This window comes from Aotus nancymaae, unplaced genomic scaffold, assembly GCF_030222135.1.
Source record: "Aotus nancymaae isolate 86718 unplaced genomic scaffold, 86718_ANA_hifiasm-v0.15.2.pri h1tg000058l, whole genome shotgun sequence".
In the NCBI taxonomy this organism is placed as follows: domain Eukaryota; kingdom Metazoa; phylum Chordata; class Mammalia; order Primates; family Aotidae; genus Aotus; species Aotus nancymaae.
Genome location: NW_026988472.1, coordinates 27,580,230 through 27,595,836, shown reverse-complemented (window position 1 = coordinate 27,595,836; position 15,607 = coordinate 27,580,230). Strand labels below are relative to the sequence as shown.

At 38.0% G+C, this 15,607-nt stretch overlaps 1 protein-coding gene across 12 annotated transcripts in view; it reads right to left on the bottom strand.

Annotated features, from left to right (window-relative positions):
* DMD (dystrophin) overlaps nucleotides 1–15,607 on the bottom strand; it is a 2,277,745-nt gene that overhangs the window by 341,119 nt on the left and 1,921,019 nt on the right. For all 12 annotated transcript variants that reach the window (XM_064364425.1, XM_064364424.1, XM_064364427.1 and 9 more), the window contains one exon: nucleotides 6,883–7,029. In XM_064364425.1, coding sequence (XP_064220495.1) covers nucleotides 6,883–7,029 — 147 coding nt within the window. The remainder of the gene's footprint in view (nucleotides 1–6,882; nucleotides 7,030–15,607) is intronic.

Sequence of the window (15,607 nt, the reverse complement as noted above, 5' to 3'; positions counted from 1 at the left end):
AGGCTGTCTGTCCAGAAGTGACCCCATAATGCAAAATGATTAGTGCAGGATCATTAAAAAAAGAAAGATATGAGGAAAATGTTCAAAATCTATGAACACATTTAAAGGATTAAATCCTGTGCTCAATGATGGTAAGAACAAACATACATAGATAGAGATAAAAGATCTGCTTAGAAAATCCTGTCACACCAAAGTAAAGAATATAAACGGCTCTGATGTAAAAATTGTTGTTTGAAAAAAAAATGTTCAGTTTTTAAAAAATGAAGCCACAGAAATATTCCTATAGGTTAGCTATGATCTTATCATATCCTCTCACAAAGCTTACTAATATGACTATATAGATCAAGTTTCCAATAAGAAATTATTGAAAAATTTGTAAGCCAGAGGTAATAATCGGTACTGCTTTTATAGTATCAGTGCTATGATAGTATGTATATTTCTGGTTTATAACACTGAGAAGGGACGAGAGGTGGGGCCATTATGGAAGTGATAAAAGAGAACCCATCTTTAAAGCTTTACGTAATATACCATAAGCAGTAAAGGGAGTTTTGTTTAGTATGTCCTTGCACCAAATAGGATAATTACAATGTCTTCTACAATGCTCAATAAGTGCTGATTGAATGAAAGAAGGAAGAGATGAAAGAAGGAATTAAGTTTGTAAAAGACGAGGCTCTAGATCCCTGTGACAGCACGTTACCACAGAGTTATACGGATGGAGTGTAATGATGTGTACAGGACTTTGGAAGAATCTTAGGAAACCTTTAAAAAACATACATAATTTATGATACTGTTCTTTGACATATGTCAAGAATCCCATATCTGGAAACGCCTTCATATAATTCATATTTTTAAAGGTGTTTACATTCCATAAGTTCCTACAGTCAATAGAGCACATACTCCTTATGCTAAAGTGTTTTTGCAGCTTTTGTGCTATTTGTGAGTTTACTCATGAATGAAGAAAAATGGTATAATATTCCTTTATATACTACTTGAGCTTGGTGAATAAAGAGATTGACTACACTACTCAGTGTGTGTACTATTTCAAAATTAGAAGGGCTTATCATAATTTTAACTTTTTTCTTAGCTGGTTTAGATATTTATTTCTACTCCATCAAATATCAGCATTAGTTTGGCTTTAAGAATTGATTCACTAAAATCACTTTTGGTTGATTTTAGTACACTTGCTGAGTTCTAAAGGCAATGAGGAATATAATGCTTTAAAATTTTATATTTGAAACAAGTGTGATTTTTAAGGGGGTACACGGAACTGGGCTCATTAATCCATTGGTTTACAAAAGGAATATTTAAAAGTTAATATATCTGAGAATCACTTTTAAAAAGAAGATATATGTAAAAAAGTGAAGTATTTTATACCTGTATTGTTCAAAACAGCTTTAAAGTATTGCTCTTTTTTTTTCTCCTTTTGAGATGTGGAGTCTTGCTCTGTTGCCCAGGCTGGAGTGCAGTGGCACGATCTTGGCTCACTGCAACCTCTGCCTCCCGGGTTGAAGTGATTCTTCCGCCTCAGCTTCCGAAGTAGCTGGGTCTTCAGGAGTGTGCCACCATGCCCAGCTAATTTTCGTATTTTAAGGAGTGACAGGGTTTCACTATATGCTGGCCAGGCTGGTCTCCAACTCCTGACCTCAAGTGATCCACCTGCCTCGGCCTCCCAAAGTGCTGAGATTACAGGCGTGAGCCATCAAGCCCAGCTGGTATTGCTTTGTTAAGTCCAAACTTAACAGAACTTTGATAAGAGGAGGTAAAAAGAGCATGGGAATTGCAGTTCAAAACAACTGACCCAGATCTTGACTGATACAAGTTACGTGACTGTGATTGTGGTACTTCATGTTTCTAAGTCTTGGTTTCCTTACACGAAAAAGGGAATAATGATAATATGTAATTATAATCATAATACAAAATCACAAGGTTGTGATTTTTAGATGAGAGACTGTACATGACAACTTTTTGTAACTGCAAGGAGTGATGGTTTCCTACACCACAAACACCATCAAATGGTCAAATAGTAACATGCATACCAATGTATCTACTCTGAGGAAGAAAATAGGACTTCATTCCCACAGAAAATTTCAAACAGGCAAACCAATGTCTCTTACATTTATATTAGAAGATTCAAAGAAAATTTGGAACTCTATATATTATGTTTCTATACATAGGGAAATTGTGACTGGGTCTGACTCCATTGTTGGTGGTCACATTTCTTAGCTGGTTTCACCATTTTGACAGATGTTACAGAAAGCTAAAAAACCAGCATGGCTTTCCTTGAAAATTAAATGAATGAATAATGCAACTAAACCCGGGATATTCTGATATCAAGTAGACACAGTCTGATAGTATGCAATTCTAATCTTTCTGTTATACTACTTTGCCCAAATTTAAGACTCTTTTTCTCTTCTCAGGTTTTATATGTGCTTTCTACTACACCAGTTGTCTACTTTTTTTCTTTTTTTGAGACCGAGTCTGGCTGTGTCGCCCAGGCTGGAGTGCAGCGGTGTGATCTCAGCTTACTGCAACCTCTGCCTACTGGGTTCAAGTGATTCTCCTGCCTCAGCCTCCCAAGTAGCTAGGATTACAGGCCCATGCCACCAAGTCCAGCTAAGTTTTGTATTTTTAGTAGAGATGAGGTTTCACCATGCTGGTCAAGCTGGTGTTGAACTCCTGACCTCAAGTGACCCGCCTGCCTCAGCCTCCCAAAGTGCTGGGATTACAGGCATGAGCCACCACATCCGGCCAGTTCTCTACTTTTTGATTTTTCTTTGTCTTAGCAGACAGAGGAAAAGATAAACTTGTACTTGGGTTTTACATACTGTTTAAAAGATTGACAAAGTATTGTGACTAAATTCTTTACTTTTATAGAAATATAATGTCTTTTTTGACATTTACTATTTAAAAAAATATGATGTCATAATAGTGGGGGGCTCAAGCTTCCCGCCACAGAACTTGGTAATGCTTTAGCCTCACATATGTTGTTCTAAATATAAAATATTGTCGACAGGACATTTGAATTGCTTTTCCAGTAATGGGAAAAAATTGTTTGATGTGAACCTCATTTCTTGCTTTCTTCTCTTTCTGAACAAGGACTCACATTTATAATGTAGCAGAGTGGTTAGAATTATTATCAAAGAAAAGAATGGGATCAGCCTGACTCGGTTATATGCACACCAAAACCTTGGATTTATCAGCTTTCTGCTAAAAACTTTGTAAGCATATCTTTAAGGTCATGTTCAAAAATAGAAACATGAAATTTGCTACAAAATAGAGCATATACCACAAACTGAACTGTTTAATAGGAGAAGGCTGTGTATACGTGGGTTTAGGGAGGATGAGTTTAAAAGTTATACAAAGAGAAATATAATTTCAACGAGCCACATTTGTACTATGAATAAAGAAAGCAACTTCACTGGCTTTAAACTAAATTCTGTCAAATGTATATCTCCCCCAGATATCCAGGGACAGAATCATAGGATTGAACTAGATGTGACCTTAGACAAAATAGATTTCATCATTTTAAAAATGAGAATTAAAGCTGAGAGAGGCTAAATGGCTTTCCCACAATAACATGGTCAAATAATTGCTGAGCTTAAGTTTGAAGTTAGACCTCCCAATATTCACTGCAGTGCTCTTTTTGCTGTATCATACTGTCTCCTTATACGTATTTTCCTGTACTTATAACCAAGTTTTTATTCATTGTAAAGAATGGCTACATATTAAGCTATTAATAGTTTTTCATACCTTGCATGTAAATAAATAGTGTAACTAGAATGGATCACTTCGCATTGATTTTTTAAAAAAACTTTTCCTACTAGTCATAATCCTTTGACCTCATTTGGAAATTTACATGCCACTGTCACAACTCTTTTACTACATTCTGAAAGCAAATGTGGCATTCTGCTCTCTGAAAGAAATTATAAAATATAATTCTAGAGCACTTAAATGCGACTAATGTGGCCATTGGTTTTCTTTGGACATTTATTACTTTCCTTATTTATACTTAAGATGAAAAACATACAAAGGATGAAACAGATAAGATTTCAATAGTACTCAACCACTATGGAGTAAATGGAGAAAGGCATATAATCACTTAACTCTATTGCCTTGCTTTAGTCGATGCCACTTATAGCAATCTATAATACAAATATTTCAGGTCTATCCATCACAACAAAAATTCAATTTGTGAGACCTCAAGAGGTCTTGGATTTGCAACATATTTTTATTAAAGATCTAGAAATTCTTTAACAGGACTTTCAATCACATCCCTAAATGGAGTGACGATAGGGAAGTGATCATGTTTATTACATTTTTATTAAAAAGTTGAAACAAAATATTTTCAAACCCAGTTTCCTCAGGAGTATACTTTCTGCATCCTATGAAATTGGAAAGGAGAGGAAATGATTCTCTAATTCTAAAGTGAAACTAATTTTAAGGTTTTGCGGTAGGTATAACATGGTGTCCTTTCCACTGAGCAGATAGACATACCTCTCCCAACACTACCACCATTTTCTGAGTTCTTACTATGCACCAGGTACCATAGCAGGAACTCCACGTGAATTAACTCATTCAATGTTATAGTAACCATGTTAGAGATGAGTAAATAGACAACCACGGAGATTAAGTGGCCTCAAGGTCTCTCAGCTAATAAATTAGATTCTAAAACCTGTGTACCATAATAATAATAATAATAACATCAAAAGCTAGAATTTGTAGAGTGTTTATCATTTGGCACATTCGTGTCTAAGCACTTTCCATTTATTTTGACTTATTCATCCTAATCATAAACTGACATTGTAGAGAATTTTATTATCCCATGTTTTTTTTCAGATGAATGGCTGAAGCTCAGAAAGGTTAAGTAATTTGCTGCAGGTCCCAGAGCTACTAAGTATGACCTTGAGCACACTTACATTCCCTGTATTTATTACGCAAACCTATGAAAAACTTCCATTTGTAAGTTTCTGATAGGATGCTCTTTCTTTCAATGGCTTTTGGACATATCTTACTATTGATTCTTGCTTAAATTAGGATTCCAAAGGGAAATAAGTTTTTAAGAATCCAAGAAATATCTTTCGCTCACTTTTTGATGGGGTTGTTTTTCTCTTGTATATTTGTTTTAGTTCTTTGTAGATTCTTGATATTAGCCCTTTGTCAGATGGGTAGCTTGCAAAAATTTTTTCCCATTCTGTTGGTTGTCAGTTCACTCTAATGATTGTTTCTTTTGCTCTGTAGAAGCTCTTAAGTTTAATTAGATCTCATTTGTCTATTTTGGCTTTTGTTGCCATTGCTTTTGGTGTTTTAGTCATGAAATCCTTGCCTATGCCTATGTCCTGAAGGGTATTACCTAGGTTTCAAAAGAAGACATTTACGAGGCCAACAAACATATGAAAAAATGCTCATCATCACTGGTCATTGGGGAGATGCAAATCAAAATCACATTGAGATACCATCTCATGCCAGTTAAAATGGCAATCCTTAAACAATTTGGAGATCACAGATGGTGGAGAGGAATAGGAATGTTTTTACACTATTGGTGGGAGTGTAAGTTAGTTCAACCACTGTGGAAGACAGTGTGACAATTCCTCAAGGATCTAGAAATAGAAATACTGTTTGACCCAGCAATCCCATTACTGGATATATACACAAAGGATTATAAATCAATCTATCATAAAGACACATGCACACATATGTTCATTATGGCACTATTTACAATAGCAAAGATGTGGAACCAACCCAAATGCCCATCACAGATGGACTGGATAAAGAAAATGTGGCACATATACACCATGGAATATTATGCAGTCATAAAAAAGGATGAGTTCATGTCCTTTCCGGGGACATGGATGAATCTGGAAACCATCATTCTCAGCAAACTGCACATGTTCTCACTCATAAGTGGGTGTTGAACAATGAGAACACATGGACACAGGGAGGGGAATATCACACACTGGGATCTGTTGCAGGATGTGGGGCTAGGGGAGAGATAGTAGGGGGAGATTGTGGATAGATAGTGGGGAGATTGGGGAGGGATAACATTAGGAGAATACCTAATGTAGTGGGGGATGGAGGCAGCAAACCACCATGGCATGTGTGTACCTATGTAACAATCCTGCAAGATCTGCACATGTACCCCAGAACTTAAAGTAAAACAAACAAAAAAAGAATCCAAGCAATAATAGTACAAATGAATTTCATGGTGGCAATTCACTTCTTTCATCATGATTCAGCATTATTTTCTGTTTATTGTAAGACATACTGCTACACAGAGTTTGGAGGTTTATTCCCTCTAATTCTCATGTTGAAATATGATCCCCAGTGTTAGAGGTGGGCCTAGTGGAACATGTCTGGGTTGTAGGAGTGAATCCCTTATGAATGGCCTGGTGCCATTCTCATGGTAGTGACTGAGGTCTTGCGCTAGAGGTTTTCATGAGAACTGGCACCTCCTCCCCCTTTTTCTCCTCCTCTCTCACCATGTGATGTTTGTACACCAGCTCCCCTTTGCCTTCTGCCATGAATGGAAGCAGCCTGAGGCCCTCACCAAAAGCAGATGCTTGTACAGCCTGAAGAATTGAACCAAATAAACCCCTTTTCTTTATGAATTACCCAGCCTCAAGTATTCCTTTACAGCAACACTAAACAGACTAAGACACATACCGAAGTCTAACTTTCCATAGCTTCCAAAATTAATATTAATAACTTGAAAACATTTAGATGGGGATTATAAACTAATATAAAATATCCTAATCCTATCCTCACAAATATTACCATGGACATTAAATGAAAAAAGTACTTTCATTGTTCTTCACTAATTTTATTTGTATTTTATCTATATATTATTTTGTCGTTAACAAAGGACAATGTTTCCAATGTGCTTACCTGCAGAAGCTTCCATCTGGTGTTCAGGTCTTCCAGAGTGCTGAGGTTATATGGTGAGAGCTGAATGCCCAAAGTGGTAAGCTGGCGAGCAAGGTCATTCACGTGCCCCACGTTCTCTCTCAGAGGTGCAACTTCTCCTCGAAGTGCCTGTGTGAAATAATCAAAAGCAAATTGGAAGATGAGAATATTTAACACAAAGAACTGATACCTGGGAACTACAAGATATCTTATTCTCTTTAGGGTGCAGTGTCGGTAATGTTTGCTCTATGCTATGGTTTGAATGCCTGTGTCTCTTCTCAAATCCCTATGTTGAAATCCTAAAAAATAAAAAGGAAAAGAAATCCTAACACCTAAGGCAATGGTATTAGGAGATGGGGACTTTTGGGAGGTGAATTTTGGGATTAGTCCCCTTACAAATTAGACCTCAGAGAGCTAGCTAGCTCCTCTCAGCACGTGAGGGTGCAGGGAGAAGATGCTGTCTATGAGGAATGGGCCCTCCCCAGACATCAAATCTGCTGGTATTTTGATCTTGGACTTTTCAACCTCCAGAACAGTGAGAAATAAGTTTTTATTGTTTCACAAGCTAACCAGTTTATGGGATTTCTATTATAGCAGCTGGAACAGACTAAGACAGTCTATTATGGTAGTATTATAACAATGGATATTTGCTAATGGATGAATAATAACTACTATTTGTTGAGCACTTCCTAGGTACCTAATGCCATAATGAGCTCTATGCACACATAAACAGATTTTGTTTCTACCCAACAATCCTATGAGGCCAGTAGTTGGAGAATTCTAATTTTATGCATGAGAAAACAAACTTGCAGAGGTGAAAACTTGCAACTTGTCAAGCTCTCACCGGAAAAATTGAGGAACCTGGGATACATATACGCAGGTTTGCCTGTCTCTAGAATACATATTCTTAACTATTATATTATATGCTTCCTGGAAGAAATTCTGGATTGGCCAAGTATCAGAAAAAATATATTGTTGCTGGATTCTAAATTCTACTCATTTCACAACCAGAAATGGATCCTTATTTTTCACAACAGAAAGATACATTCAGTCATACAATACTGCATGCATACTTTGCACCAACCACGTCGTAATAGCTTCATTTAGGGAGTAGGGTATTTTGTCAAGTCCTAAGAATGGCTTCCTGATCTGGTATTTTAGTCCTTGTAGCAATGACTTCAGAAGGCTCCCGTGAGGCTTCTCAGCTGTCTCTGAAGCACTAGAGCAGAAGTCTCTGATGCAATACATCACAGCAATCTGTTGAGCAGAAGAACCCTATGCAGATATGGGGAGGATATTACCATGCATCATATCTACCCTATTGAGATGGCATTTATGGATATTTAACATGATGCATGATGTCCAAATGTTCCAATAAGCAATTTCTAAGGGACAAATTCCCTCACTTAGGAGAACAGTTTGTGTAATATAATGTCTGCGTACAAGGACAGTTTCACTTAGTTGACAACATGTGTTGTTTTGACTTGCTTGATCTGGGCAGGTGTTATTTCTCCGTCTGGTTCACTACAATGATAAAACCATTGCTTACAATGACCTCATTTATGAGGCTTGCATTTTCTCCCAGTCCAAATAAAAGGAGTAAGGATGTACATTCAGAAAATAAGAATGACATTATCCTTTCAAATCAACCTGAATACTTCATCACTAAAATGCGGTGTTGTATAGAGTACAAGATTCTTAGATAATCCAAGACATTGTGTCAGTCACTTAGATAATACAAGACATTGTTATAAGGTTCTTAGATAATACAAGACATTGTGACAATCACTCTGTTGAACATAAAGTTTTAAAAAGTGGTAATTAAAAACATTATATTAAGCAATCATGGGATTTCTTTTGGAGGATAATGCAAATGTTCTGGTATTAAACAATGGTGATGGTGGTATAACCTTGTGAATATACTAAACACCATTGAACTGTACACTTTAAAAGAGTGAATTTTAAAGTATGTGAATTACAAATTAATGAAAACAAACAAAAGAGAGCCCCTTCAGACCATACACATGCAAAAATTCATATGCGATGTATTCATCTTTCTTCAACTTTGTGTTAGTGGAATGTCATTGGAGTCAGTGTGAAATTCAGAAAATTTTATAGTGGTTGATAGTAAATATTATTCTATTTCCTTATGAATAAATACATGGATTAAAAGAATCAGAAGAAGTGCCCATGGAGAAAGGTTGTTTAAATTCATATATACGAATACTTATCTTTAAAAGGAAATGATCCATAACAATTTTGTTTTGCATAATAGAAAGGTTAGAAAACAGATTTCTTAAATGTCAATGGGGGAAACTTGGACAAGGACAACGGTTACAAAATGAAACCACTCTCTTCTGGATAATAACGTGCATTTCTAGTACCCACAAATAAATATCATGTGAGGGGAAAATATAAACAGGAACCTCTGCAGCCAGGGCAAGCCAGCAGGCAGGATCCTTCAATACTACGGGTGAGTCCTTTGTGCTAATCAACTCTCTTTACAATCAAGATTCTCAAGCCATTAAGTTGATTATCCCACCTCGTTAAGTCTTATCTAGATTTCAGTTCCCTTTAGGTGACACAAGGTACATTTTCAAATGTCTCTTGTTAGAATATTTTGATTTTCATTTTCTCCCCCAAAGTCCTGGGCACACATTTTAATCCTGCATCAATGTTTTGGAGGATGAAGGGGATTCAAAAGTAAGTTTTGGTACTCATAATTAATTTCAACACTCTCCCTTTTCCTCTTTTTCTTTCTTTTTAAAATTTACTTTTCTTCTGTAAGCTTTACCATAAGATCTTGTGATTTCTTTTTTTGCTCCTTTCAAGCAATGATAATGGAAGTTATCTTAACTAATGTCTGCTTAAGACTCACCAAATTAGCCAAAGTCTTCATTCTGTTTGTGAAACAATAGTGATGGGAACCTCTCACAGCCTCAATAAATGTTGGAGGTGCCTGTATGTGTGGACCTTCTGCTCCCATTAGTTGACTTGTTAGTTGTGTATATGTTACAACTGTCAGTTGTGTGAATGTTCTCAAACCTATCGTTGCCAGTTACTATTGTGATTACTCAATTTAATAAAGATTTCCTAAATCATAAAAATTTTAGTTTAAAAAGAGAAAAGTTATTTCTATAAAAACCAGGCCAAATATTCCAGAAAGTTGCTTCAAGAAAAAAAAAAAAAAGAAATATTGTCGAAGTAGTTGTGAACAAAACAACCGCTAAAGATTAAGAAAACAACCCAGGCTGGGTGTGGTGGCTCACACCTGTAATCCCAGCACTTTGGGAGGCCAAAGCCGGAGGATGGGTGGATCATCTGAGGTCAGAGTTTGAGACCAACCTGGCTAACATGGGGAAACCCCGTTTCTGCTAAAAATAGAAAAATTATCCAGGTGTGGTGGTGCACACCTGTAGTCCCAGCTACTCAGGAGGCTGAGGCATGAGTATCGCTTGAACACAGGAGATGGAGGTTGCACTGAGCTGAGATGGTGCCACGGCACTCACTCCAGCCTGGTTGACCCAGCAAGACTCTGTCTCAAAAAAAAAAAAAAAAAAAAAAGAAAGAAAGAGAAAAAAAGCCAAACGTTCAGTTTAATCTGAATTCCTAAATTTAATATTTGTTAAAATATTTGACAATGGAAGCTTTGATTGGTGAGAGGTCAGTTGATAAACATAACTAGGGGCAAAGGTTCACTTTGGGGAAGTCTCTAGATGGGCCTGAGCAGACTGAAGGACTTCAGTCAGCTAGAAATCATCATGAGGGCACTAAACCCACGAAGGTGGAAGAAATGAGATAACTGATGGTAGAAAAGATAAAAAGGAAAAGGAGGCAGGAGAATGCTCATGTCCGTCTTCACTTTGGCATTTGACTTAGGTTTTGGTAGCAGCTCTGTACCACCCAAGGATGGCTCACTGCTGTGGGCTGTCAGTGCCCAGAAGTATACATGACAAGAATTATGGCTCCCCAAATGCAGTCTCAACACATTCACCCTGTAAAGGGTGAATACAGGTGCTTTGCCATTTAAATAGATGTGGCATTGGTTTCGCTGTATTTCACAGATTATAGTTTTTAATATTACACACATAAATCTGTGTTTAAATTATTAAACACTATACCTATAATGTCAAAAAGCACACTTAATGCTGGACAATACAATGTGCTATTTAAATAATATCAGGATTACATTAGGTTTTATTCTAGTTGGGAACCAGTGAGAAAACATTGAAGAAAGCCTTTATACCGTGGGTTTTTCTTGAATCACTTAAACATCTGGAACATGTTCTCCATGAAAGAGCAAACCAAGTCTAATTTTATTGTGACTAGTTTCACGCAGGCAGAATTTTCAGTTCATTAAATGTTGTCTTAATATAGATACAAAAGTACTGATTTAGAATGATACGTACGTCTGATATCATGTTTTTTTCTGCCTGTCAGATCTTTGCTTATCTCTATGTACCTAAGGATTTGTTCCAACACATATTTAAAATTACAGTCATCTACTACTTTTCTAAGAAAAGAAAGGAAGTATCTATTAACAAGGGAATCTTATTTTGATGGAGGAATTTTGACTTGATAGTTAAGAGAGCATTACTACTGCAAAGCACAGAAGGTCAGTTTGAAAGACGGGAAAAAGTAAATTGAGGGAATTCTGCTTTGAGGAGTTTTATTTCCTCTGTGAAGTAGTAGGAATCAACAGACCTGGCATAGTCTGCAGTGCCTGGCATAGCATGTAGTGCCTAGTGTGCAATGAATAGTCCTTGAATGAAAACATGAATTAAGGGTAAGTGGGGACATTTGAATTAATCGTAACAGAGAGTGTGAGAGGGAGTTGACCTAAGAAATGTAACGAGGTTGGCAAACAGTGTTGAGGGTCCACTTGAGGATGAGGTTCGACATTTTTCAGCAGAATCAGTCTGCCCAAATGTCTCATTTCCTCCGACAGTGTTGCATGCAAGCACGGAGAAAACAGTTGATCCAGGTTTGGGGTTTCAGCAGATGATTGTGGCTCACACATTTAGGGATAAGGGAGTTTCAATATTAGCCAGGATGTCATTGAAAAACATGCTGTACAATCTAAACTGGATGAGGAGGACAGCAAAGCACAGTGAAGCTTGTACATGGAGAGAAAGTAGAGGGGTCACTTGTGGAGGTCCAGGATAGTCCTTAAAAGGCCACAGCAAAAGCAGCTGCAGAAACAAGCAGAGAGGGGAGACTCTGGGATGCTCGAATTAGCTATACTGGATTTGGCACTTACGAGTTTATTTATAAATGGTGTTTTTTAATATATATAGCCATATATATGTACACACACACACACACACACACATATGTAGTGCTATTCAGCGCTTGTAAAACTTCCCTTCTTAGGGATATTAAATATTCCTCCTAAAATCTTAACCTGCTAACTCATAGACGTCCTATCTCACTTACTATGAATTTAAAATTACTAGGGTCCAACAATGAAGTTTTATTCTTGGCCTACAGACACTCTGCAGAGAAATTTATATTACAAATATTACTTCAGTAGGGACCGTCATTGCTGTCTACGATGAATCCTTGTCAAACAAACGTTTGTTAAGCAAGACTCTTGAAAAGAAGCCTAAAAAGAGGAGGTGGTAGGAGAAGTTCCAGCATCCTTCATGCTGAGCTTGTCATGAAAAGCCAAGGATGAGGAATTAGAAATCAGGTCCTATGAACATTGGTCTTTAGTACTTATCCTGGGGCTCTTCCATGTGGCTCAGGGAAGCCCTTGCAGAATGCAGTTACCCAGGAGTTGGCAGCAGGTACGGCCCAGCTATGTTTTGCAGCTTCTGCATTTGTCAGCAGATACATCATTCTCATATGGCCAAGAAAGTCAAGGACTGTATTTTGCTTTTTCTAGAGGATCAGAAGCCTCCTGGAATCTCTCAAAACCTGAGTGGAAGGAGCTACTCAAATGCTATTGAAACAATTAAAAAGAAATGCAGGCTTGGCATGGTGACTCATGCCTGTAATCCAAGCACTTTGGAGGCCAAGGCGGGCGGATCACCTGAGGTCGGGAGTTCAAGACCAGCCTGACCAACATGGTGAAACCTCATCTTAAAAAAAAAAAAAGAAAAAGAAACACAAGTTGAGGTGTAAGCAAGCCCTTCATGAAATGTCTCAGGTTCGGAGACTTCCATTGTTATCTGTAAATTTTGACTTTTCACTCTGGTTGTTTCCCTGACTGTTGTGGTGCCCGGAATGTAGGTACAGTTTTTCTTTCACATACCTACTGCCTTAAGCCACGTTTTAGAGAAGCAAGTCTGAGTGCTCTTAAGAAAAAGGGAGTGAGAGAAGCAGGAAGACAGGGCAAGAAAGTCAAGCTGGAGTGTGGTATGGGCTGGAGACCAGCATGAGTCTGGTCCCGTGGGAATTTCCAGAGCACAAATTGTATAACAGCAGGTCTCATGTCGAGACAAAGGGATTGTCCCTTTGTACCAGTGGTGGTTTTAGGAGAGAAGGTGTGGTGTAACATGCCAGGCAAGGTGGCTTCCTTTTGGCTGAGGGAGGTTCCCTGGAAAGGTGTGAAACTGTGAGCATTAAGTAGTTAACACTCAGAGTCACTGAAGAATGGGTGCACCAACCCAGTGAAGGAATCCGGCTGGGGCACCAACAGCACCCACTACTTAGATTAACTTCATCTGCTTTCCCAATAGCCTTTACCCTTGAACTTCAGTTGTCAAGCACTTATATTTTGGTATTTTTTTCAGGAGACATCTTCTTCTCTCTTCCTCTTCCTTCTTTCTTCTTTCTTCTTTTTTTGAGGCAGAGTTTCACTCTTGTTCCCCAGGCTGGAGTGCAATGGCATGATCTTGGCTCACTACAACCTCTGCCTCCTGAGTTCAAGCGATTCTCATGCCTCAGCCTCCCGAGTAGCTGGGATTACAGGCACCCGCCACCACCTTGCCTGGCTAATTTTGTATTTTTAGAAGAGATGGGGTTTCACCATGTTGGCCAGGCTGGTCTCGAACTCCTGACCTCAGGTGATCCACCTGCCTCGGCCTCCCAAAGTGCTGGGATTACAGGTGTGAGCCGCCGCACCTGGTGAAAATTATTGTTGAATAGACATAGAGTTTCAGTTTTGCAAGATGAGTAGAATTCTGGAGAACTCTGTCTCAAAAAAAAAATCTCTAGTTTCTTTTCGCAGTATCAAAAAAGAATGCATATCCAAACATAAAACAATAACTTCTTCTTTTTAACATTTTCTCTTTGCATTGATCATAATTCTTCATCTTTTAGGACATGACTTTCTATGAAGCTTATAACTCCAAAGTTCTTAAAACAAAAGCTGAATTATACCTTGACCATATTAATAGTGTCCATCTTCTTTCTTTTCTATGTTCTCATATTTCCTTTATGTAAAAAATTTAGAAATGAGGAACAGGAAAGTATTGACCACAATGGAGAAGTTATTGATTGATTGATTGACTGAGATGGCGTCTTGCTTTGTCACCCAGGCTGGAGTGCAGTGGCACAATCTCGGCTCACTGCAACCTCTGCCACCTGGGTTCAAGTGATTCTCCTGCCTCAGCCTCCCAAGTAGCTGGGACTACAAGCATGTGCCACTATGCGTGGCTACTTTTTATATATTTAGTAGAGACAGTGTTTCACCATGTTGGCCAGGCTGGTATTGAACTCCCAACCTCAGGTAATCCACCTGCCTTGGCCTCCCAAAGTGCTGGAATTACAGGCGTGAGCCACCACACCTGGCTGAAAAATTTTTATTTTATTTTTTATTTTTAAGAACAAGTTGAACATAGCAGCACCAAATGATATTTTGCAAAGCATACACCTGGTAAGGAGTTAGTATTCAAAATACCCAAGGAACTCTTACAACTCAATAGTATAAAAAATGGGCAAGTAACCTGAATAGACATTTCTCCAAAGAAGATATACAAATGAATTTTCAGATTCATAGACAGGAAATAGAATGGTGGTTTCCAGGGGCTGGGGGCAGGAAGAAATGGGGAATTATTGTTGTTTTTTTCTTTTTTTTTAAATTTTGAGACAGAGTGAGGCTGGAGTACTGTGGCACAATCTCGAACTCACTGCAATCTCTGTATCCTGGGTTCAAGTGATTCTCCTGCCTCAGCCTCTCGAGTAACTGGGATTACAGGTTTTTGCCACCACACTCGGCTAATTTTTGTATTTTTAGTACAGATGGGTTTTCACCATGTTGGCCAGGCTGGTCTCAAACTCCTGACCTCAGGTGATCCGCCCACCTCAGCCTCCCAAAGTGCTGGGATTACAGGTGTGAACCACCGCACCTGGTGGAAATTATTGTTGAATAGACATAGAGTTTCAGTTTTGCAAGATGAGTAGAATTCTGGAGACGGATGGTGGTGATGGCAGCAGAACAACAAACGTGTATGTAATGTCATGGAAGTATACATTTAAACATAGTTAAGATAGTAAACTTTATGCAATTTATATTTTACCACAATTTAAGACATCAAAAGTAAGTTCAATTTGAAAAAGAAGAATCTTGAATAAATTTTAGAGACTTTCCTGTCCTTGGGAACACGTTTCTGTAATCCTAACTCTGACTGCCAGTTCTCTCTCCTTTATAGACAAAATGCAAGCAAACAAATGAAAAAACAAAAAACAACAACAAAAAACCAACCCACAAAACACTTCAAGCTTTCCAATGACACAATTAAAACAAAAAGGTGGTTCATGA